This window comes from Haemaphysalis longicornis, unplaced genomic scaffold (genome assembly GCF_048455015.1).
Source record: "Haemaphysalis longicornis isolate Haplotype H1 unplaced genomic scaffold, Haemaphysalis longicornis Haplotype H1 scaffold_7, whole genome shotgun sequence".
NCBI lineage: Eukaryota > Metazoa > Arthropoda > Arachnida > Ixodida > Ixodidae > Haemaphysalis > Haemaphysalis longicornis.
Window position 1 is genome coordinate 73,577,910 of NW_027526422.1, and position 22,309 is coordinate 73,600,218.

General features: G+C 46.9%; 2 protein-coding genes across 2 annotated transcripts in view; one reads left to right on the top strand and one right to left on the bottom strand.

Moving 5' to 3' along the window:
- The window catches only part of LOC144145946 (gastric triacylglycerol lipase-like), a 44,112-nt gene extending 39,151 nt beyond the window's left edge, over positions 1 to 4,961 (bottom strand). Inside the window, exon 1 of the mRNA XM_077677815.1 lies at positions 4,794 to 4,961. The gene's annotated coding sequence lies outside the window, so the exon portion shown is untranslated. The remainder of the gene's footprint in view (positions 1 to 4,793) is intronic.
- A 4,468-nt stretch (positions 4,962 to 9,429) lies between these two features.
- LOC144145948 (uncharacterized) lies at positions 9,430 to 16,916 on the top strand. Its single transcript, XM_077677819.1, has 5 exons — positions 9,430 to 9,588; positions 10,864 to 10,925; positions 13,730 to 13,825; positions 15,185 to 15,208; positions 16,793 to 16,916. Exons 1-5 carry the CDS (start codon positions 9,432 to 9,434, stop codon positions 16,847 to 16,849), a joined length of 396 nt encoding a protein of 131 aa, XP_077533945.1. The 5' UTR covers positions 9,430 to 9,431; the 3' UTR covers positions 16,850 to 16,916.
- Positions 16,917 to 22,309: the final 5,393 nt, after the last annotated feature.

Consider the following 22,309-nt stretch of genomic DNA (forward strand, 5'->3'; position numbering starts at 1 on the left):
AAACCCCGCTGGGGAGCTACATTTCCTTACGCCTGGAAATTAACACTGCCGACGCGCTCTGAAACCGGTATTTCAATCGTAAATCTGTTCGGCTGCTAGTCACCTTTTAAAAAATGCTCTTCAAATGTGTGAACGTGTATTTGGCAGTGTTGGGAAATTATGCAAGAACGATTCGGATGGTATTATTATACATGAGAAAATGGTTAAAGTTGTAGCTAAAAGTCCTTATGAAAGAGCATGTTAATTTCTTGAGAAATCGTCGTCTCTCAAATTTTTTTGTGTCTGTTTTTGCTGTATAATATTACATTGCACCAGGCAGAGAAAGTAGCGCTTCTTTTAATCAATACTCCCGGTTCTAAAGTATTCTTTCTCATGCCTGTTTTACTATACGCAATGTGCGAGCAAGCGACTGTGGTCGTTGAACGTGAATGTGAGCGGTGCGCTTCATGAATAAACGAATGCATCGCCAATAGTTCAGCACTTTTATGTGCAATTGGACGGCTAGGTTCCCCTGTTGGCACCTTTGTGTCATTGTAACAATAACATTTTTGGTTTTCCTGTCGTAGATACAGGTCGCTCATGTCTTTGAAATTATCTGCAGTTGTGCAAATATTTATGGCTCTCATATTTACGACTGTGGGGGCATAGGGCGTTGCTTTTTCTGCCTATTTTGGACGCCTAAAACGGCATTTTTAATGCCTGAACGTCCGACCTCTAAAAACTACACGCCGTTTCAACGAAAAGGGAACTCACACAGGGAAATTCCTTTACAACTCGCGCTATGAAATTCCTCGCGCTTCATACACACTCCCAGCCTCGAGAGATTTTGTTCGCAGGCGTGTAAAGTACATACGCGAGTATCAAATTGGGTTCCCCATAATTGCATTCTCTGCTTGGCGTCCAACTGTGTCGCCATCATGCTACATCCACCGAAACCACGTGATCGCACGCCGCTGTCTCTACAGGTGGCGAATGACGACGCGAAAGCACGCATGTGGTGGCCTGACGTTCAGCCGAACGCTACACAAATAAGACGGGTCTAATGAGCCTGGAGACTCACAAACCCTAGCCTCTTAGGTTACAACGGTACCCAACACAATTGCACACGTGTTTTCCTAACTGCGACTACTAAAGGCGTTTATGACCTAGGGATCTTAATTAGGTCTGCATGTCTACGCGCACTTGTCACCGCACTCTTTACTGGGATATTTGCAGCTGCAAGGCCACCGTCTGCAGCAACGCATTCACAAGTACGGTATTGCCTTAAGCTGAACTTTTACTGAGTCGCAAGAGTGTCTAAGTACTGGATTGTCTTCGAGCCTCATCATTACAGCGAGGCGGTATTAGCGAAAGTTTTCAAACATTTCTCGATCCCCTCAAAGAACACTCCTTGCGACAAAGCCAACTTTATTCGCGCGTTTCCGCGGGTTGCATAACGTGGGACGTTCTTGTTGGTGCGCTTGTGTTTCTTTGTTTGCTTACTTCCTTGTATGTTTGTTCGCGTGCGTACGTGCGTGCGTGCGTGCTTGCTTGTTTATAGGCGTATAAAACTCCCCAGACACAAAGTGCCTTTCAAGCTCTAGGCATTCTATAGCGTGAGGCATTCCACAACACAGGATTCAAGCGATAGGAAAGGGGCAGCGGATCGACGCGTAGGAGCCAGATCGAGAGCACTCGAAAGTGTAAGGCAGAACCGCATCGCCAGAGTCCGTCTCTGGTATCGCCAAGCGAATCGGTCAAGCGGATCGGCTCAAGGCCTTTTGGACAATGCGGCACATGTAGGAGCAAAGCTTCTCAAGCGTTGAGCGCATTCAGAACGCTTAATAAACGGTTAAGTGTCCTCGAACCGTGGGTTAGTTGCGATGAGACTAACACTGTGGTGGTAATAAGATTTTAAATGTGGATGCGTCTGAACCGAAGAGTAAGTAATTTACGCATTTAGTTTCGAGGGTATTTGTCTTTAATGCCACACCGATCCGACCAGCCGACTATTCAACCGCGTATAACTGCATCGATTTGGCATCACCGAAAAATGTGAGAGCACTTCTGTGATCTGCGTAAGTAATAGTGTGAACAGTGAGAATCAGTTTTGCTGGTCTGTGTACGTAATAGTGGAAACAAAGTCATTGTGACCATCGTTGCCTTGTGAAAATATTTCTTCGGCTGTGCTGGTCATTCACATTCGCAGGGTGGAATGGCGTTAAAGTTTTGAGCCTTGTTTTCCCCGCCCTGAGCTTAGAAAGAGCCTATAAACGATTGCTTCTCGAGATTTAAAAGTGGCGCCCTCGGGATGCCCACCGCGCCACATGATAGACGCGGGAGCGACTGAATAGAGTTTGGAACAACGAACTGAAGTGCGCGTTCGCCAGCTAATTGCATTCATGACTAAACATGGCATTTCAATTGTAACTTTCATTTTAATTAACAGTAGGTGGCTGAGATATGTTACCCACTTCAGCCTGCCTCAAATGTGCCCAGGGTTTGGTTTGCGTCAAAATATTTTGGCGTGAATCTACTATACGCACGATTTAGTATTTCGGGAGATCGGTAGCCAGTGTGCACTGCCTGTCATTTACAAGCATCACTGTGGACAGAAACCAGCTTTAAAAACGACACCCGAAACTCGACGGGCTCTGTCCGAATAGGCTTCGTATACTATGTTTTATTTTAATTGCGATGTTGCACGTCATGACTTACACCCACATATTTGCCCCCTCAGTTGCAAAACACTTTTGTCCAATGGTCCGTAGAGCAACGAAATCGTTCGGTTTCAGGATTCAGAGTTTCAGGGACATAACAAATCACCACCGACTAAAACGCCCCCCCCCCTCGCCCCCCCCCCCCCCCCCCCGCACATTTGTCACTCAATAAGAAACGATCTGTCGTATGGCGACTACTTGAGACGAATTCGTATCCAAGCCCAGTTACGTACGGCTACTGCTACCCAGGCAACATTCAGACAAATGTCACCAATTTAAGGAAAGGGCAGACCTAGCACACATTCTATGGGCTTGCCCGCAAGCGGCTACACCGGCACGCAGAATCACTCAGACGGAGTAATGGGAGTAATGGGAGCTCAGCTCCGACGCATGGGATGAAGTCTGGGCCATCCAGCTGGCCGACGACGCTGCTAGAGCCTAAGGGCTGTTGGCCGACGCCTTGGATTCTCTCTCTCCCTCTCTCTCTCTCTCCCTCTCTCTCTCTCTCTCTCTCTCTCTCTCTCTCTCTCTCTCTCTCTCTCTCTCTCTCTCTCTCTCTCTCTCTCTCTCTCTCTCTCTCTCTCTCTCTCTCTTCGGGGTTCCTGTAAGTTTTAAACTCAGTGTTTCTAGATTACTACGGGCGCGGAGACTGCGGGCTTTACATAGCCTTGGAGCATACAAAGTTGCCTAATCAGCAGCGTTTGCATTACCCTGAGCATGCCACATGTTCTAATTGCGCACAGCCAGCAAGCTTCGCAATAGCTTTCAAGCTTACACGAAAAGGGCATGTGAAGCTAAAGTTATTTTAACACGGAGAAACAATAACTCGAGGAGAGGAACACGCTTCTCCACACTGTTGTAAATGAAAGCTGCGAAGCTCATATTCAATACTGTGGCTTTTCACAGCAACTATCAACTGTTGCTTGAGTGCAAGTGTTTTACAAGTTCTCACTTGTTGGTTAAGTAGGAACCTTGTTTTTAAAAAGAGCGTGACACAACTTTCCTTGCCTCCAAGAGTTCAAAGTTGTGCCGTGCACGCAGGCCTCAAGTGCATTGTTAAAAAAAACGGCAACTGCTGCTAGCCGCCCTGAACCCACGTGCGGCTGGACGACTACTTTGGTCAAGATTGGCAAGAAGAAAGAAAAACACTTGCTCGGAACGAGAAAGGCTCGTCGGAGAGTGCGCCCCTCCAAGGTGACGTCCAATGATTATCACTTCCAAAAAAAAAAAAAATGGAGGAAGCTCACAGTCATAGCTACAATCATGGAGTAAATATTGTTACGGCAGCGAAGAAGAAGCAAATCGGCTGCAGTCGTGAACTTGAACCGTCGTGATGGTCGTGAAGGTTGCGTACAGCTTCGGTATACCTTCGAGTCTTACGCGTTAGTCTTTAGGCCTGTTAATCGAACCCGCGTCCTTGGGCTCAGCAGCACCAGCTCGCCACAACACACGAGAAACACGGTGGAGGTTTCCTCCAGTCAATCCAAATTAGCTTGTTGGACTGCTGGCGCGCCATCTGCTGGTACTTTACTTCTATGCTGGACTTCTAGAATGCATTTCGCAGTTTCGTAGCAAACTGTTTTCAAGGCGCAATTTTTTATTTGTTATCGTGAAGATCACGCAGCCATGTAATTTATTTAAAAAGACACTGCGAATATAACTTTTGTATTGATGTTCCGCCTCAAATATGGTTAATGTTTTCTTTTTGGTCAACAATGAGTACAAGTATGATCATTGCCACCAGATTCATTAGTTGAGATGTGTTTTGCCTAAATAAACGTTTTGTTCAAAAATTCTTTTAACTTTAGGCTAGGCGACTGAATCGAGGGTGAGGCAGACATACAGACTGAACTAAATTTTCGCGTTTATTATAACTAGACAAAGGAAGGCCATTGTCTTTAAAAACGACCAGTGGCAAGACCCGGGTAAGGCCTGATTTAGAGTGCATGAATATTTTAGACACCTTAATCGCATAGTACAAAATAACTAAAGGCGCCCAGAAATTAAGCGTTAGATAACTGATGAATGTACTCCTCCTTCGCCACTGGCAGTATACAAAATAAGCATTTTTCAAGAAAATTACGAACTACTTACGTCTGCTTCGATGTAAGCCCGAGGTAAATTCCGAGCTCATCGTGCGCGCCACCGCCAAGGATGAGTCAGGCGGGTGGCGTTACCTACAGAACAGGGATTATTCACATGGCTTACAGAACTGCCCTGCCATCCGAGAGTCCGAGAAAGGAGGAAATAGATTGTCGCTGATGACGCATCACGGTCTTTGGTGAGTCGCTTGGCGGTCCCATTTGCGTTAAAGCGTCGCCCAAAAAAAGAAATTGCCTAGGGGAGAGCTAGTGAGAGAGGGAAAGAGCAGATCCGCGCCAAACCTAGTTACGAGGGAAGATTTCCTGGAGCGAAGGTAGCGAAATAGCCAAAAAGCCAAGTTTTTCCTGTGAACGATTCGATTGTGTCGTTGGACAGTCGCCACCTGCCGCTTGCGCGGGGAACCCCAGGCGCCTCATGTCTTGAAGGCCGCCCTAGAGAGCGCTGTCGCGCGTTAAACTTCGCTGCGGAACGGTCGTATGCAGCTGAAACAAGCGCAACCAGTACGTGAGCAGACAGGCCTTCCTAAAGGCATTGTGGCGTTCTGGGAACGCAGTGTTTCGATGCAACCTGTAGCTCCGCACGCTGCCGTTTTGTCCTTGCGTTTGGAATTCTGCTCTTTCGGTAGCAATGGGAACGGGTTCTCGGAGGCACTGCATTTCGCCGAGCTCACAAAATCCACGTATATACTCGGCAAAGAGGCTTCTGCTGTCGGGTGTACACAGTTACAAGAGTATAACATGTAACGCATTTAACAACGCTGTGTTCATCTCTCTTCTTTGTTCTGTAACTAGTGCGCTGTGCCTTATTAAGGAATCACAAGAGAAGGCAAGGCAAAGTTGGTATGCATGTCAATCATGCGTGGAGTGGCGCCCATTGGAATAAAGTGCCAGAACAGCCTCCTTGCTTGGCGGCGTGCAACGACAAGCCCAAAACGCGTTTGCAATCCTAGTTGTCATTTCGCCCACTCTCGTTGCTCCAACCATGCATCCTTTTTTCTTTCGCACAAAGCGTTGCAATTGGCTTTTGTGGAGCCGTAGATGAGGCAGCAATTCAGCCTGTTCGGTAATTTCAAACGAGCGTCCTTATGTCGAACTAAAGGTCGTTGTTGTTGTTTTCCTTCCTCAAAAAGAAAATCGTGAGAAAGAAGGATTAAAAACCACAGTCGGAAAGACAGACTTAGGCGGGTGTTTTTCCATGCTCAGTAACGCAACGTCTTATACGTTTACCTGCCGTCGTGAGTATTATTTTTCGTGCTAAAATATATGCGAAAGGATATAAATTTCCACAGCGAAATCTCGCAGATATCGAAACGACCGCATCGTAGAAATGGAAATATTAATATAAAGTTTCCTTTAAACAAGTAAGCATCTCCGGATAGCCCAGAAATTGTCGCGGCATAATTTAAAAGCAGCACATGTGGCACATAAGCTTGCTAACTTACTTAAAAATAGAAGGGTTTTTAGTTATTCGCGTACCAAGCGTAAAGACAATGACGGTCAGCATAATAAATCCGACTAAACAAACAAGGAATGGGGTGCAAAGGAAGTACGACAGACCTTCTTCTCATGCAGACGTTTATATACAGATAATCTGCAAGAGCAGCAGTTCGTTCTTCATAGCCCAGTTAGTGCAACGTGACTGTCTACCTTAGCACATGCTGTCAGAGGTGATCTCCACAAGTTCATGCTCAGTCATCTTCCTATCGAATGGAATCCTCCGCTCACGACAACAGCTTGTACGAGTAAAATAATTGTATAGCGATACCACAAGCGCTTACAATACCATGTGATAGGATTAATAGGGTTGACGGTTCTCAGCACCTGTGTGCACATACTCCGATCCGATACTGAAACGCGAAATTGACACGTCACTACGAAAGAACGTCCGGGGAATCGAAGGCCGAGCGGTCACGAAAAACTTCACTTATGCCGTTCTGCCCAGCCAACCGGCATGTCTGACTGCTTCAATGATTGCTCTTTCGCGTGCACTGAACGACGAAAGGCCAGCGCGCACTCGGGGAATGGCTTTCTGCGCTATTTCTGTAACGGCTGGCTTTTGTGGAGCCATGAAGCGATGGCGCGAGTGCTGTATGTTTGTCAGCGCCAGCATTAAGAAAGAGATGAACTGCACGCGGGGGAAGTTCTTTGATTGAAATGCAATCCTTCCAAAAAGTACGATGTCAGTCACGAGCGCTTCCTTCACACAGGCCTTCACACAGAATGATCGAAATTCCGCGTCAAGGTATATTGCACAGTCGTTGGTCGCTGTGTAGGCTAGCAGCAATCAGAGACCCTGACCAAAAGGAAGGGCGGGACGTGGCTACGGTTGTGACGTTTATCATGTGCGATGGCCTGTTAACAACACTGGATTGATGAGTACTGCCTGCAGTGAACTTCTTTTTGGCAGCTCGATCCAGTAGCCCGCAAGGGAACGGCGTATTTAAACAGATGCTAATAGAATGAAACCGTGCGCCAGCGCCAAACACACATTTTCTACCGGTGTGCCCCCGTAACTCAAACGCGCAAGTGTATTCTTTGCTGAGGTAGGGCACCCATAAGAGGCTACGGTTCTTATGGTAAACAATTATCGCGGTAAACAATCCAGTTCTGCTTCTTTAAAAACTGAACGTATTGCAAACAACTTAAACAGGTGTACAAAGAGTCACATACGATCCGATTAATCCCACATTCTCCTAAATATTTGAAATGTGTTTTAAGGGGTGAGAAACGGTTACATTTATCGAAAATCAGTCCTTCCTTAATTCCGCACAAATACTGAAATCAGCGTGTTTAACAGGGCGACATCCGCCTCAGAAGCATTTTGTCTCATTTAAAACATGGCCCCAAGTCACATATTTCCCTCGATTTGCTCTTTTGAGTAATGTGCTAAGACAGAATAGAAGAAACAATGCGAGTATCGGCGTCTTTGGACAGCAGCCGACAAAAGACATGATACATACGTGATATGCAGGACTCAAAAGTTACCAATGGGCTCAAAAGCCTGTACTCGGCTGTCGTTCTGCTTGCCGTGTGCTTTGTTTTTCGCGGGTTCCATTGGGGAACACTGTCGACATTTGGAAAACTATCTAACATTTGTAAACCTATCGACATTTGGACGAGTTGGTACTGGTTAAAAGCATTTTGAACGGTGTCTTGAACGGTCTTCTTTCTCTCGCGCCTGTGTGTACTATACGCTGCAGTTTAAGATGCTTGTTACTTCTGACTATGGAACTCGTAAGGTATCCTTTTTCGGACAGTTGGTGGATCATCGTGTGCGGTTCAGGGCCGGATAGGGAAAAAAATAAACCAAAACCAAGGCGTATTCACGATAGACAAATGTGTTACATGCGTACATCCGCAATGCACACCAATCACTACAGCAAATACGGTTTAAACAGTAGTAACGCCCAGTGTCCTCGTGAAGCCATGCACCTGCAACTCCGATCCAGTCAAGTTCCATCCAACCGAATTGCGCACTCATACCTTGGCACGTAGTGCGTTCTTACAACGGTGGCTCTCGCAGCAACCCACGACGGGCATGATCACCTAGAAACGTCGCTGTATGCGCCAGCACTGCACTTTAAGTGATTTCAAACTACGGGCTCATTCACCAGTGTGCAGTGCATCCTAGAAACCGTGGTGTCTACACAAGCGATCACACTTTATCCACCTGACCTATTTTCACTCTGCGCTCAGCCCAACTTGTAGCTCTGTGCTTTGACTATACGTACGTTGCCGATGTCGCAACGTCGCAGCTAATTATCCAACCTGAAAATAGCAAGGACGAACGTGTATACAGTGAAATAGGTTAACCCTCTGTCGTAGCCGGAACCCTCGCATGTAGGGGTTGCATTTTTCCGTTTGGTACATCCTACATGTGGAAGTGGACTCATGTGGTCTGGCATGAACGGAAGGCTCGATCCACTGGCCGTGCCTTTGTGATAACATTAAATGTAGACGTTTGCTTCAAAATACATTTATTTTAATTGATGCAGTCAAGTTTTTTTGCCTCAAGCATAAAGCCGCCTTATGAAAAGCCACTGCGATAGCCGTGAATTCAGACGTCAGTGCGTATTTTCATCCAGTAGGTGCCATAGGCGTCAACTTCGTTGTGTTTTGCTTAAAGGGGCCCTGAAAGGCGCTTTGTGCACACTAAATTAACTAGCGCAATCGTTAGATTGGCTCGTCAACGTCCTCTGTGCCAAGTATTACTCTTTTACGTGCAGCGGAAAGCTCACACTTTTGTTTTTAATTTAAACAATATGGACTGCCACGAGTAAGCAGTGTTAAGCACTTCCTCGCGTTTTTTTTGGGGGGGGGGAAACTAAGTTCATCCAGGGGTGGTAACTGCCGCGTTGCAAAAAAACGAGAAAGCACGTTTATCTCGCCGGCTGTCGTCAGTTTTCGGAGAAAAAGGCACGGAAATCTGAGGGCGGGGAAAAACAAGTTTTGTGCTCCAGCTGTTTTGCATACGCGAGAGAAAAGGGACGCGCGAGCTCAAGGAGGGCATGGATCGCCCTAATCCCACTTGTCTTTGTGCTTACGACGGGTCTGGAAGGACACGCTTATCACGGATTGAGCCAGCGCAGCGCGATTTGCAGTATCGAGTACAACTTGCCAGGGGAGAAAGATGCTTTATAAGAACGCCGGCTTTCGAACCCACTGCACAGTTTCTTTCTCACCTTCCGCCCTCCGCCCCGCACCATCCCCGGTCACCATGAAGGCTGTCCTCGCCCTCGCCTTCTTCGCCGTCGTCGGCCTTGCCTATGCTCAAGACGGCATCTGCAGTGAGTGCCCCGCGCCAATCTATTGCCCTTGCTATGGGACAACTGCGTTACTAATTGGCTCCGTGAGCTTCTCTACCGGGGCACATGCATGCTCGGCCCACTTTACGGAAGCTGCAGTTCGGATGACTCCGTACGTAAAAGTCGGCCGCGAAAGTCCCTAGGCGGCGAGTTACACGTATCGCCTTCCCTCATGTGACAGCAAGGCCCGCACAATTGTCCGCACAAAGGCCCGCACAGGGTGTCAGTTCGGGTTACTTATTGCATTCGCGCGGAGTCTGGGAGCGGGTATGTCTTCCGAGTGTCGTTAGGTACGTCACTAGCTAGAACAAGCGATTCTAAGGGATTAAAGGATCCAGTTTATTAATCTTATCGAGGCGCATTATTGGAAGGATTAGTAGGCAACAAGAAAACAAAAGTCTTGGAAAAAAATTAAAACCGAAAGGCTCGCAATATATTTTCTTTGAATGGTTGTAACACTAATTAAGCCGAATCCTCAATCAGGTATACGCCATTGAAACTACTGAAACGAAAACACTCAAGCTCAAAGTGGAAGGCTTTTTCCTCATTGCAGTTATCTCACGTTATTCGTGAAAGTTTGTTGAGATGTGTGCGGTGCTCTTAATCGCTTCTATCGAAACAACCAATCTAGTATAAATTTATCGCTGGTTGTCACCAAAAAGCTCACGGTAATTTTGTTCACATCAACGTTCATTACGAAATGGCAGTTTCAGTGCAAATATATTTGTCTGCTTGTTCATACCTGCTTCCTGCTAATTAGCTTAGCATACATAGTAGTCTCATAGTTAGAGAGAAGCTATTAATGCTGGAAAAAAAATTGAGCACAATTACTGTAGTATATTACTGCTTACACAGGCGCACTGGTACTTGATACAGTGTTACGCATTATTAGGTGTTTGTTGAAAAGAATACCTCAGTTCAGCCATGCACTATTTACGGCATATGGGAACTTGGAATATACATAGTGAATGCTCACGACCTCAGTTTTTCGTAAAGCGTTCCAAAAGCAATGATAATATTTGGCCAAATACTTCTTCCAGGAGCGGTTTCGGTTTGACAACGAGTTTTCGTAAAGTTACAACTTTCTGATGGCAGCTTCGCTGCTATGAAAAATTGCAATATCTAAGATAGACTTTATTTGGATAAGACGAATGCGAGGAGCTGATTTATTGGAAAGTTTAATGACGTGACTCTATGCGCCATAAATGCAACATATCCTGGCAGATTTGAGTCAAAACATACGCCTTCCTGTTTCAGGCCTCCCAGCCGAATCCAGGCACGCGGTTGTGGATTGCCTGAAGACGCACGTGAGCGAGGAGGTGAGTCCACAGCGGTATTTGCAAGTTAATGGCGCCTATTTTGTTATTTACATGAGACAACATCGCCAATTCAATAGCTGTTCCCTCAACGGTAATACCGAATAGCACGCCTGTGAGGACAAAACAGAACTCCAAGTACTATAGAATAACCCTCAACTGGGCTACTTGGTAGTGGACCTTTAACATCTTGAAGTAGCGCCCTCTGGCACGGCCAAAAAAAAGAAGTAAATAGACAAACCACGCCGTCGTGGGTTCTGTTTTTCCTTTTTTGTCCGTTGGGGAGTGCGGGACTTCAAGATGGTAAAAATACCATAGATTCGTATATACAGCAAGCATCACGCTCAGAAAAAAAAGTCAGGCTCATTCAGCAAATACCAATTTTTGTTTTTTTAGCGAAAATGCCCATTTGCGGGGAAAATGCTACAATTCACCCCAATAATCAGTCACGGCATCCAAGGTTGAAATTTTGGCGAACAACAAGGCATAGACGACTCAAACCTATGACCTGCGCTGCCGCACTGCGCAGTGCAAAGCTCTGTGCTTTCGGTGGTTAATATTCTAGCGCAAAGACCATTCCGAGCCACATTCTTGACGTCATCATGCTTTATTCGCTCCCTTGATCGCACTCATTGGTCATTCAGCGGCGTTCTGACCCAGAAAACACATTGGCAGCTGTGCGAGTATAGGTGAACAAATGGCTCGCTTGTTTTGAAAATTTATTTGCGACCCCGTTTCCGCCATATTCCTGTATGAATGGTCACAAGCAAGTAATGGAGCTACAAAAGCACGCATTACACCATTTTAACGGGCTTCTTTTTCTCAAACCAGTGTCTGTATTGCACGGGCCGTGCCGTGTGGCAAGGAGGCCGCTGCGTTGTCCTCAATGCGTCCAGGCGAGCAGTAGGGTTAAACGGCTCATGCGGCGCGCCAGTCCATACACCGCTGCTCAACCACGTTTGGCGGGGAATTGAGGCCCATTTTGGAAAGATCCATCAACCCTTAACCCCTTGGTTACGAATATCCTCTGCAAGCGGCTGGGTTGCTTTGATTGGGAGCTTCATCTTTCTCTCCTTGTTCGCTTAATACTTTTATATCGCCCGTGAATACGGGCCCGCTGACAAGCTGTACCAATTTAAGAGTTTTTGGTGCGATCACACAGCTACCTGAATGACAGGTGCTCTTTAGAAAATTTTACGGAGGAAATATATTCGTATAGGGCATGGATAGCGTGTTGGGCGGAATCAACGCTGCAGGGGCCATGGATGACCGTCGATGGTTACAATTATGACGACGACCATCATCACTTGTGCGGTACTTCTTATAGAACCCCGAGATGACCTGCAGAAATAGACAGGTTGAACCTGTGTCTTCTGCATTGTATGTTCCCCTTCTACTTCTGTCCCCCGCCACTGTGATATGTGTCGGCGCCAAACGTTATTAGAATAGCTAGCAACGTTGTAGCCCATTCTTCGTGTAGCCCTATTGGTCCATGTAGACCAATCTTTGTGTCCTCACATTAGGCGTTTGCCGTCAGCCTATGATTTTAGATAGAACCGGCGTGAAAGGTGAATGCACGTCGTTGGTGCCTATTATCTCTGCCACCATCCAAAAGATACCACGAACTGCGCGCTTCAAAAGGGCCACAAAATATTGTTAAAACTAGCGATTGAACCAAATGGCCATGCTCCATGTAGTCCCAAGATGCGCGTGCTCTCTATCAATGCCACGGAGACGAGAATTTCAGTAATGCAGAATAGACGCTAGATATTGCCCCAATATTGCTGACAGTTTTAGGCTGGAATGCACTGGAAAATGTTCGTTACTTTGAAGGGACACTGAATGCAATCAGCAAGTTGGTTCGAAACGAAAGTCTGACCTTCCCATAACCATTTTAGCGGTGATTCAGTGTCAAAATATGCTTTAATTGCTGATAAATTTCTAATCATACAACAGATTTTCCTTTCTTAGCGTCACGATAAACAGGGACCGAATACAACGCTACGATGCACGAAGCTGTTTCGTCAGTTTCGGTCACATTAGTCATGCTTTCCCGAACTCCCACGTCTTTTGCTGCTCCGGACCAGCAAGCAAAATGTTCCTTCATGCTAGCCGTGATCAGTATTGACACTTCGTTGAAGAAAAGCATGTTGCACCTTTAAGGTGATTGTTGGAGACGAACCTTCAACCGTGCTTGCGCAGCCCTGGAAGCCTCTCAGTGCCGCGGCAAGTGTGGACGAACGGCGCTATCCAGTGGCAGCCAACGAACTTGTTGGCGCTGGGGTTCGCCGCCGCATCGATCGGTTGGGGTCCCATAGCATGTTTGCCAGCTTTGTTTTTTGTTGCTCAACGTTCCAACATGACACTACGAAAACTTCCAGTGGAGTTTTTTAAACTTCTGGAGGCGTCAAGCAATTTTAGCCACTTCCGGTATAAGTTGCGTGGTACACACAGAGGCGGGGATACCTGTCGGCACGGTTTCGAAATGTTTTACCTCATTTTAGAAAAGCTACGCGTAATAGTGGTATATTCGGTTCTCGATGGGCTAATCTTTCCATCTACGGCTACTTGTATTTTGTCTTCAGTGTTCCTTTAAGGTTCAAGGATCCCTGAAATTAAGAAGAGAAGTGAATATAAGCAGCCGCAATTTAAAAGCGGGTCGTTAGATATGCAATGTCAGATTTGCTGCTTCACTGCGTCAATACCTTGAATTCAGATCTTAATGTCATTTGGGCCATGGTATCGATGTAGGCGCTACATCTTCTGTGGACTAAACGTGACTCCCCTTCCCTCAATCACCATGCCAGACTCGCGGAAAGTTCGACGAGGTCAAGAGCCGACTCCAATGTGAAGACCTGGACTGCGTTTTCACGAAGGTCTGCGAGCTGAGCCACGACACGCACGTGAGTGTGGTTCCTGGCGTGCCGAGCATGCATTTCCGCGTTTACATGTTTCTTCTGGCGTGTCACGCGTGTTTCATTACCGCAGCGCGTTGCTTGAGCGTGCGCTCTCTCGGAGAGCCAGGACAAATCTTCTGGGTGATTTTTTTTACACCACTGAAGGTGTTCTAGGGCTGGTCTTGACGATAGCCTCTGCTGGTATTCTGTATCAGTCTCTGTGGAGCAGGTTCATCCGTCGCGCAAAAAACCGATTCCCCGTAAAAAAAAACATAAAAATAAAAAAAGCTACGAGGGCGTTCTATTTTTTACTGAGGACGGCTTATATTGCCCCTGAACAAAATCTTTTTCCAGCAATGCATTTTTAAGAGGTGAAGCCTACTTTAAGGGAATCGGTGTAAGCTTGGTCCTTCTAAGCTGGCCTTTCTACATTGGAAGTTGCACAGTGAAGCGTGGCCTTTTACGGAAGGATCGAGTGTGATTACAGAAAGTCGCTCTAACTCTTGTGTTCTCAGAAGGAACTCTACAGAAATTATAATACAATTCGCCGCTGGGACGACAGAAAATTGCTCTAACTATTGTGTTATCGAAAGTATCACGAAACAAATCATAAGACAATTTATTGACAATATATTGCCTATAGACAATTGTATACAATAGAAAATTATAGACAATATCCTCTAAGACGACTCTACCATCATGTCGAGTTTCATTTGCTTCTTTTCATTTACTTGTTCAAAGGGAAGCTGCAAACACGAAATTACTGTCTTCTGCCAAAAGATGGCCGTATTACAGAAAACGGCTCTAACTGTTGTTTTACCGGAACTGCCCGGATACAAACTACATGAGAATTCGCCGCCAAGACGACTCGAACACTAAGCACCAGAAAGAAGCCGAATCTAAAGGGAATCGTCGTAAAGAGACAGCACGCACTTCGCTGCTTCACCAGGCTTCGCACTGGGTGGAACTGGGTTCATACTTCTTCCTTCTCTGCTCTAGCGCTCCTACTGCCATACAAATACCACCACCGCTGGACACAGGAGGAACTGTCAACAAGTTCTTAAGTCGTTCACTTTATGTGTGTGTGTTCTGAACTGTTTGAACTGGCAGTTTCATCTGTTTCAGCGCCCATGCTGATAGCGCACTTTTAAAATCGTCCGAAAAAGAGCAAAAAATGTTTGTATGAGACAATACTGCGCGAAACTGCTGAAAATAGTGAGACAAAGTATTCGACATTTCTCTAATAGTATACAAAAAAAAGAAAAAACGAGAAACAGCCGTCGCCCTCGTGTTCCTATCGCTTGAAGCTCGCTAGCTGTGGTGCCAACTGATCGATATCTTTTTTTTTTCTATTTCTATTCGCAGGCGCAGCATGCCGACTTCTTCTCGGTAAGTTCGTCTCACGAAGTTCTTGCACTCTCAGTCAAAGTGAGCTGAGCGTACAGTGTACAGTTTCACTTTCAAGACGGCCATCTGTTGGGCGCACGCGAAAATTGCCGCTATGGCTACACAGTATGTGTAGAATACGAACAAGCGGACTTGATGATGACGCGTTGAAGAAGTGCAATCCATCCTGCAATGTGTACGATAGACGACTGTGAGCAAATGCGCACCTTGGTTGTGAAGGGCAAACTACTGGAAACTTTGCAGACACAGCTTACGTGAGCCGAAAGATTCAATGTAAATAAATCACAAAAGGCTCTGATATTCTTTTCAAAGTACATTGGGTGACTGCTAAAGGCTCGCCTTAGTTAGGCCCAATATCATAAAATATATATAACCCACACGGAATTTTGTCAATAACAGTTTCTCTGAGGGGTACGGTCAGTTCAGAAATTACTAGCGCGGCAGAAGTACAGCACTGTTGACGTGAAGACACCCGTAGGGGTTAAAGGGTTCACAATCTACAACTGGCTCGTTTCTTTTTTTGTTGCGTTCTTGACCCCCGTTTCCACTCCTTGTCGTTGTAATCGATCACAAGGTTCAGAACAGCTGCGCTCAAGGGTGACGTTCTAATGGCCTGAACCAGTTTATTTATTTCCACAAGGAGGGGGGAGGGGGGGGGGGGGGGGGGGGGGCTCTTGTTTCGCCAAATTGCGCAAGTGTAGTTTAGTGAAAAGCGCTTCTCTATATTCACTAGCAAACCATTAAAGGTGACTGGCCACTTCGCTCGTGATGTTTCTAACCTTTGTTTCGCTGATTGGCCAGGCAGCATTTTAGCGCGTGCGATATATTTCTAGTCCCCCGTGCTTGACCATGTGCAGCAAGTGCTCGTGAATGGCTTATTACTGGAATAAACAACTTAGTCTCACCGCGTTTAGGCACACAGCATCGCAATAGCACAAATTTACGCCTTTTAAAGGAAATTGGTATAGTTTTCTCAGGAAAGCAGTCAGCTGGCCTAGTTTGTTGATTTAGTTAATAAACGCTGAGAGACGCGGGGTAAGGGATTGGAGGGCCTCATTAAAGCCATCGGTATTAAAGAAAATAACTTTCCTGGGTACATGGTTGTGTATCTTCGTGCAGTTAACAATGCAAGATAAATCTGCCCGCTGTGTGGCATTAACACAGCGTGTCAATTCTCCGTTTTGCTGACAGGCCTTGCGTAGGGAACGCACATAACCTGTCCTTATGCGATTGTAATTTCCAGGACCACCTCAAATTGTCATGTACCCTGTCAAAGCTGAAATCGCGCCCACGCTATGCGACGCCCCGTGGAAAATGGCCAAGCGGTACTTTAGCCCTTCTAGAGACTTTCAACGCACAGCGAGAAGCCCCTATCATGGGTTTTTTTCCCGACACCTTAAAAAACACCCTAGGTCGGCAGTTGATTATGCGACGTCCTTAGCTACCAAATCGGCAGCTGGAATTCTTTCGAGAACTGCAGCGCTTGTCGGAAATAACTGCTCAAGAAAAGCACCCTAGAGAGCCTCCTTACATACATACTAAAATGGCGTCTTCTTGTATTTCCAGGAGGAGACTAAGACCGCTCTTCGTGCTGCCCTGACCGCATGCCGGGAGAACCACTAGTTCATTAACGGAAAGATTTCCACGCTGAATAAATCTGTTCACCTGAATAAATGTGTTCATGTTTCCACTCCTGCCGTCGAATCCTCGCTATTCTCAATTCCCAGTGCCTGCCCTTCATTACACTGTAAAGCTTCTTGGGGAGCACGTGCTAGCGAGCTAAATGGAATTTTTTCGCAAATACGAACTTCGCAGCGGATAGCACTACAGTAAAGCCCGCTTATATCTAACAGCGCGAGGATTGTAAAATAGTTCGATATGGCGAAAATTGGATATAGAAAGTGAAGCAAAAAAAAACTTACATGAGAACAATCTTGCCGACGAAGCCACGAGCTAACGCTGAGCTCTTACCACCCTGCAGTTCACTACTGATACGCCACTTTCTCGGAAAAAAAGCAATCATTTATTGGGGCGTAAGAAATGCGTGAGTGTAGTCTGCTCCTTGGAGCGCAACGCGTTGCTGAAGACTGCTTGCTCCACGGTATCTAAGCAGTCTACAAGCACAATACCACTGCCCCCAATGGCACTGGAGTATCGCCGTAGCAGGGCCACGGCAGCGAAGGCTTCGCTCGTGCTCGGAAGCGGTACGGAGACCTCGGCGTCTTCGACAGAGCGGAGGCAAGCATGGATACAAGCGAATAACGGCGAACCCACCGAACCGAGCAAGTGCGGGCAGCGAGAGAGAGAGAGAGAGAGAGAGAGAGAGAGGGAGAGAGAGAGAGAGAGAGAGAGAGAGAGAGAGAGATAGAGAGAGAGAGAGAGAGAGAGAGAGAGAGAGAGAGAGAGAGAGAGAGAGAGAGAGAGAGAGAAGAGAGAGAGAGGGGGGGAACTTTATCTAAACCCAAAGACAGTTCAGACAACCCCATTAGAGGTCGTCTTCAGGGAATGCTGAACTCAGCTCTAGTGCGTTTTTTATGTATTGCACTAGATCTAGCTGCTCCTCGAAAGTGAAGGCGAGAGTCAGCCAGGTTGGGTCAATGGGATATGGCAGCTGCGTCGGTGTGTGTAAATGAGGAATGCTAGGAATAGTGTAAGGACATTCCCATAGGACATGTTGCTGATTAGGATATGCACCACAGTGTTTGCAGGCTGGTGGTTCTTGTGCTCTCCCTTTAGAGAAAGGATATCGTCTAGCTGGGGCGCATGTCGTGTTAGTCTGTGCTTCTCTCAGTAATACTGATTACTGCCTGTCTAGTTTACGGAGAGGTGGAGGTAATTCTCTTCTGTACAGTTTAAGGTCTTTTAGTGTATTGCTCCTAGTGCCATGACAATTGGACCTCTCCAGGGAGATGTTCGGTGCCCGGATTCTTAACTCACGGGCGAGTGTGTCTGCCGAACGTTGCCAAAAATCTCCGCGTGGCCAGGTGTAGTGATGATGGCAGTGACTATTTAATAAATCTGCTGTATCTTTATTCATGTCGTTCAGTATAATTTGCCTGCATGCTTCTTGAGAATCTGCGAAAATGATCACCGGGAGTTCTGTACCATGCGGACTATGCGGTGCGAAGGTGTCGTGGTATCTAATGGCTCTTGGGATGCCGTGGAGTTCAATGCCTGCTGTGTTGATGTTGGCACCACTTTTGAAAACGCAGGCTACTGCCGGATGAAGGTATGTGTTCAGCACTACGATGCTGTGCTTGCCGCTGCTGGAACTAATATCTACATATAATATTGCTTGGCTTATTGGAGATCTTTTCACAAGTTTTTGTAAAAAAATGAACTCTTTGCCCTCTTCTGTCCGCATTTCTTTCGGGATCCATATTCCTGGGTAAAGGGGCGACTTTGAGTAGGTCTGGAGTTTTGCTGTCGAGAAATGGGCCCTTGACTTCCTGTGGCTCATTTCGAGGCGTGGGATCAAAATTGATGCTGCTGAGTATATTCCTGCCTTGCTGTGTTGACCGAAGTCTTTAACTTGGTTTGCTAAATGAACTGAAACGATCTCATCAATCGTATTGTAAGTACCTGTCCTGAATAGGGCCACGTTGCTAGTCGACATTGGTACTCCTAAGGCTACCTTGGTAGCCTTTCTCATGAACGCCTCTAGCTTACGTTTTTGTGTTTGTGATGGGGTTAGGTACGGGAGGTGATATTTAAACCTCGAAATTATCAAGGCATCCCTCAGTCTCAGGGCTTCCTTCTTCAATCCAATAGTACGGTTGGTGATTCTTTTCATCGTGTGAATGATCTGATTGCCTTGCTTCAGAAGTTGTTGAGTTGATGTATATGACCTGCCGTCTTTCTGGATGCGAAGCCCCAAGACCTAATTTACGCTCTTTGTGGGATGGAAATTCCCCCTAAGGTCAGATTAACTTTTCCTTGGGTGTTTCGTTTGGTATGCATCATTAAAGGGGCCCTGAAAAGCGTTTTGAGCACACTAAATGAACTAGCGCAATCGTTAGACTGGGTCGTCAACGTCATCTGTGCCAAGTATTACTCTTTTGCGCGCAGCGGAAAGCTCACGCTTTTGTTGCAAAGTTTGTCGTTCTTTTCTAACCCTTCCCTGCGCGTTTTTGGACGCCGCCATCTTCACATGTCTACGTCATCGATTCCTAGGTATACGTCATGAGGTAGACATCCTGCTATTGGGCGGATTTTTCCCACATTTCCGGCAAAGAGATGTGTCGTCTGCACAGCGTCGGCTCGCCGGCTGATCTGCCAGCAGAGTGCCGGAGTGCTTGGACATTTTACGACTATCAAAACAAGTGTAAACAAACGCTTAATCGTTTTTATTGAATGCAACACGGCCATAACACGACATGGACATTCTCTTACCTGAGTACGTTCTATGAAGAAAGCGTTGAAGCGGCGTGGCACTTCTTTCGTGCAATCGCAAACAACGCCCAGAGCCGAATGCCCGGCTTTGACGCATACATTTCATTCAACTTCAAAACAACCCAGAGATACGTTTCAAACGAACACAACGTCACAACTGCGTTGCAAGTCTGAACCACGATTGACAGATGATCGGTTGCCTCATCCTGCCCGTCGTAAATTCGGCACTCACCTCGCGCGCTGTTTGCGGAGACGAACAGTCACACATTGACGCGCAAGCCGAGATGGATTTTAGCCACGCACACTGCACATACCCCATGCTAGGTTGAGTCGTACGTCGCTCGAGAAAGATAATACAGACCATTGGAAGCACTATCCATCCGCGGAAGCGCAACGTCCCATTTCATCGCGAAACAAACGCGTCCACAACACACACACACCATCGCCTTCTGTATTTTTACAATGGCAAACCCATCGCGCCCTTCCCAATGGGAGTGAGCGGCACGCCTTCAGTGCCCACATGTCGCGAGGTGGGGCCCCGAGCTGAACCGGGATCACGCAAACGTAACTGACTTCGAGAGCGGTTTGTGCCTTCTTGACAAGGCAACCGATGTTTGAGATTGTCAAAGAAATGGCGCTCGCGCCAGCACGAGAAAGCTCAGAGCCGCAGCGGAGCATGTTTTGCCAACGTTGCCGCTCTCCAACACGCGTCGCCCCAAGCCGAACTGGTCACATGATTGAAGCGCTGGGAAGGCTACCGATTGGGGGAGAGTGGCTTGGTTGGCCGGTCCGGGCTGATGCGTTTCGCATTGTAAAAATACAGGACGCGATGCACACACACACACAGCTTCGGTTGCTGTCTTGGCTTAGCTGCAAGCTTCGTTCGGACAGTCAGCGATGTTACGACGATACAGATATGCATGAGGGCAACGTGCTAACCACTCAACGTATTTAAAAACACAGGGGCAAAGAACTTGGTTCATTGGAAGCAAATTACTGTCCACAGAAGAGCGCAACCGTGGTTGGTTGTCGCGCTACTTGCCTCCATGTTAGAAACGCAAGCGGCCTCACGTACGCACGCTATTTTGCTGAAATAGCCTCCGCTATTCTTCCGTCTGCTAAACGCAGAAGCGTCTTAACGTACGGCGCATGCGCACTGCGAACGATGCAAAATATAGCGCTCGTTAACTGTTTGCGTACAGCTGCGTACGTTATTCTAAAACTCTCTATTAGTACTGTTCACAAGATATGGGTGCATCTTGTCAGAACACGGGTGCACGCTGCTCGAGTGCGGCGCTGGTTTGCTCTGCGCCTTCCCGTTCATCGCCACTGATAAAGCAATCCGAACCGGTGCGTTTTGTGGACGATTTCTGTATCAGTTTAAAATGTCTTTTTCACATGCCACCGGTAGGAATTACCACCGCCCCAAAATAAGATCCCGCACCAGCGGGGCCACATCTGAGAAGGCTTTTTGGATAAAGAGTGCGCGGTGCATCAAAGGGAACGAGCGCACGATCCTCCCCGTGCGGCTGCGAGTTCGCCGCTGATAAAAAGTCACGTGCCGCCGATAGCAACTGCAGCAACGTACACCGCGAAAGGACAAGGCCAGGCCGCACACATGCGGCCAGGTTTTTCGTTCGCTTTTTCATCCTTGAGCGGAGTGCGAGATCCATGGTGTCAACAAATTTGAAAAAGCCAAAAGAGCTTGCCCGTAGCAGACGGCAGTCTGAGGAGCGCAATAGCGGAAGTACGTCACCGCTGAGGAGCGCAGCATCATGGGAGGGAAGGCTAGCGCGCCGTCATCAGCGGAGAAAAACTTGAAAGGAGGAGGAAATGCAGCGCGACGATAATACGCGGTTTTTGATTTACGATTTCTCAGGTAATACTCATCGCTTTAACAAAATTTTTGCGGGAGGAGATTACTAATACATTGCTTTATTTGGTTACATGTACATCCATGCATCCGCGGATGGTATTTCAGGACCACTTTAAGTGATGTACAACTTCGCTTGTATGAAGTGCTTTGTACGGTGCGTTGTAGGGGGATTAATTAGTTCAATACTTCAGTTCTTGGTGAGCGTGTTCTAATCACCGCTCTCGGAAACCTTGGCGAAAGTACGTTCACTTTTGTGATCGATGGCTACTAGCCAACATAAATAGATTGCATGCGTAAAAGTGCATAAACTGTATCTTTGCGGAGGTCTTAGGCAGTGCTGGTTCCTTAGGTCTTTTCTGTCAATACCCATCTATTTTTTTATCCTACAGCCACGGACTGTGTAAGTGCCATACTTTGCCTACTACCTTCTCCTTCTGCACCCACGCATTCCAGTTCCGGTGACTGGCAGCAATATTTGTAAATATTCACGTCTGTCGGACACTTGCTCCTTAGTACGTTAGTTCCCAGCCATGCTCCCTAAAGCGTTGTGGTTATTTAAACATCGCTGTTGACTCCTCTGTAGTGCAAACTATGATTTTGCCTCAATGCATCCGACGCAGTAACTACAAATGAAATACCCATCCTCGTAAAGCTGTTTCTTTTCGAACGAGCTCGTCGGATTCGCTAACAGCTGTATTACGATGGATAGGCGCTAAATGTCTCAACACGGAGAAAAACTCGAGAGGAACGTCTCAATTATAAACATGCTGAACGCAGAAAGGCGGGAAAGAGCAGGGGCACACGTAGCACAAGAA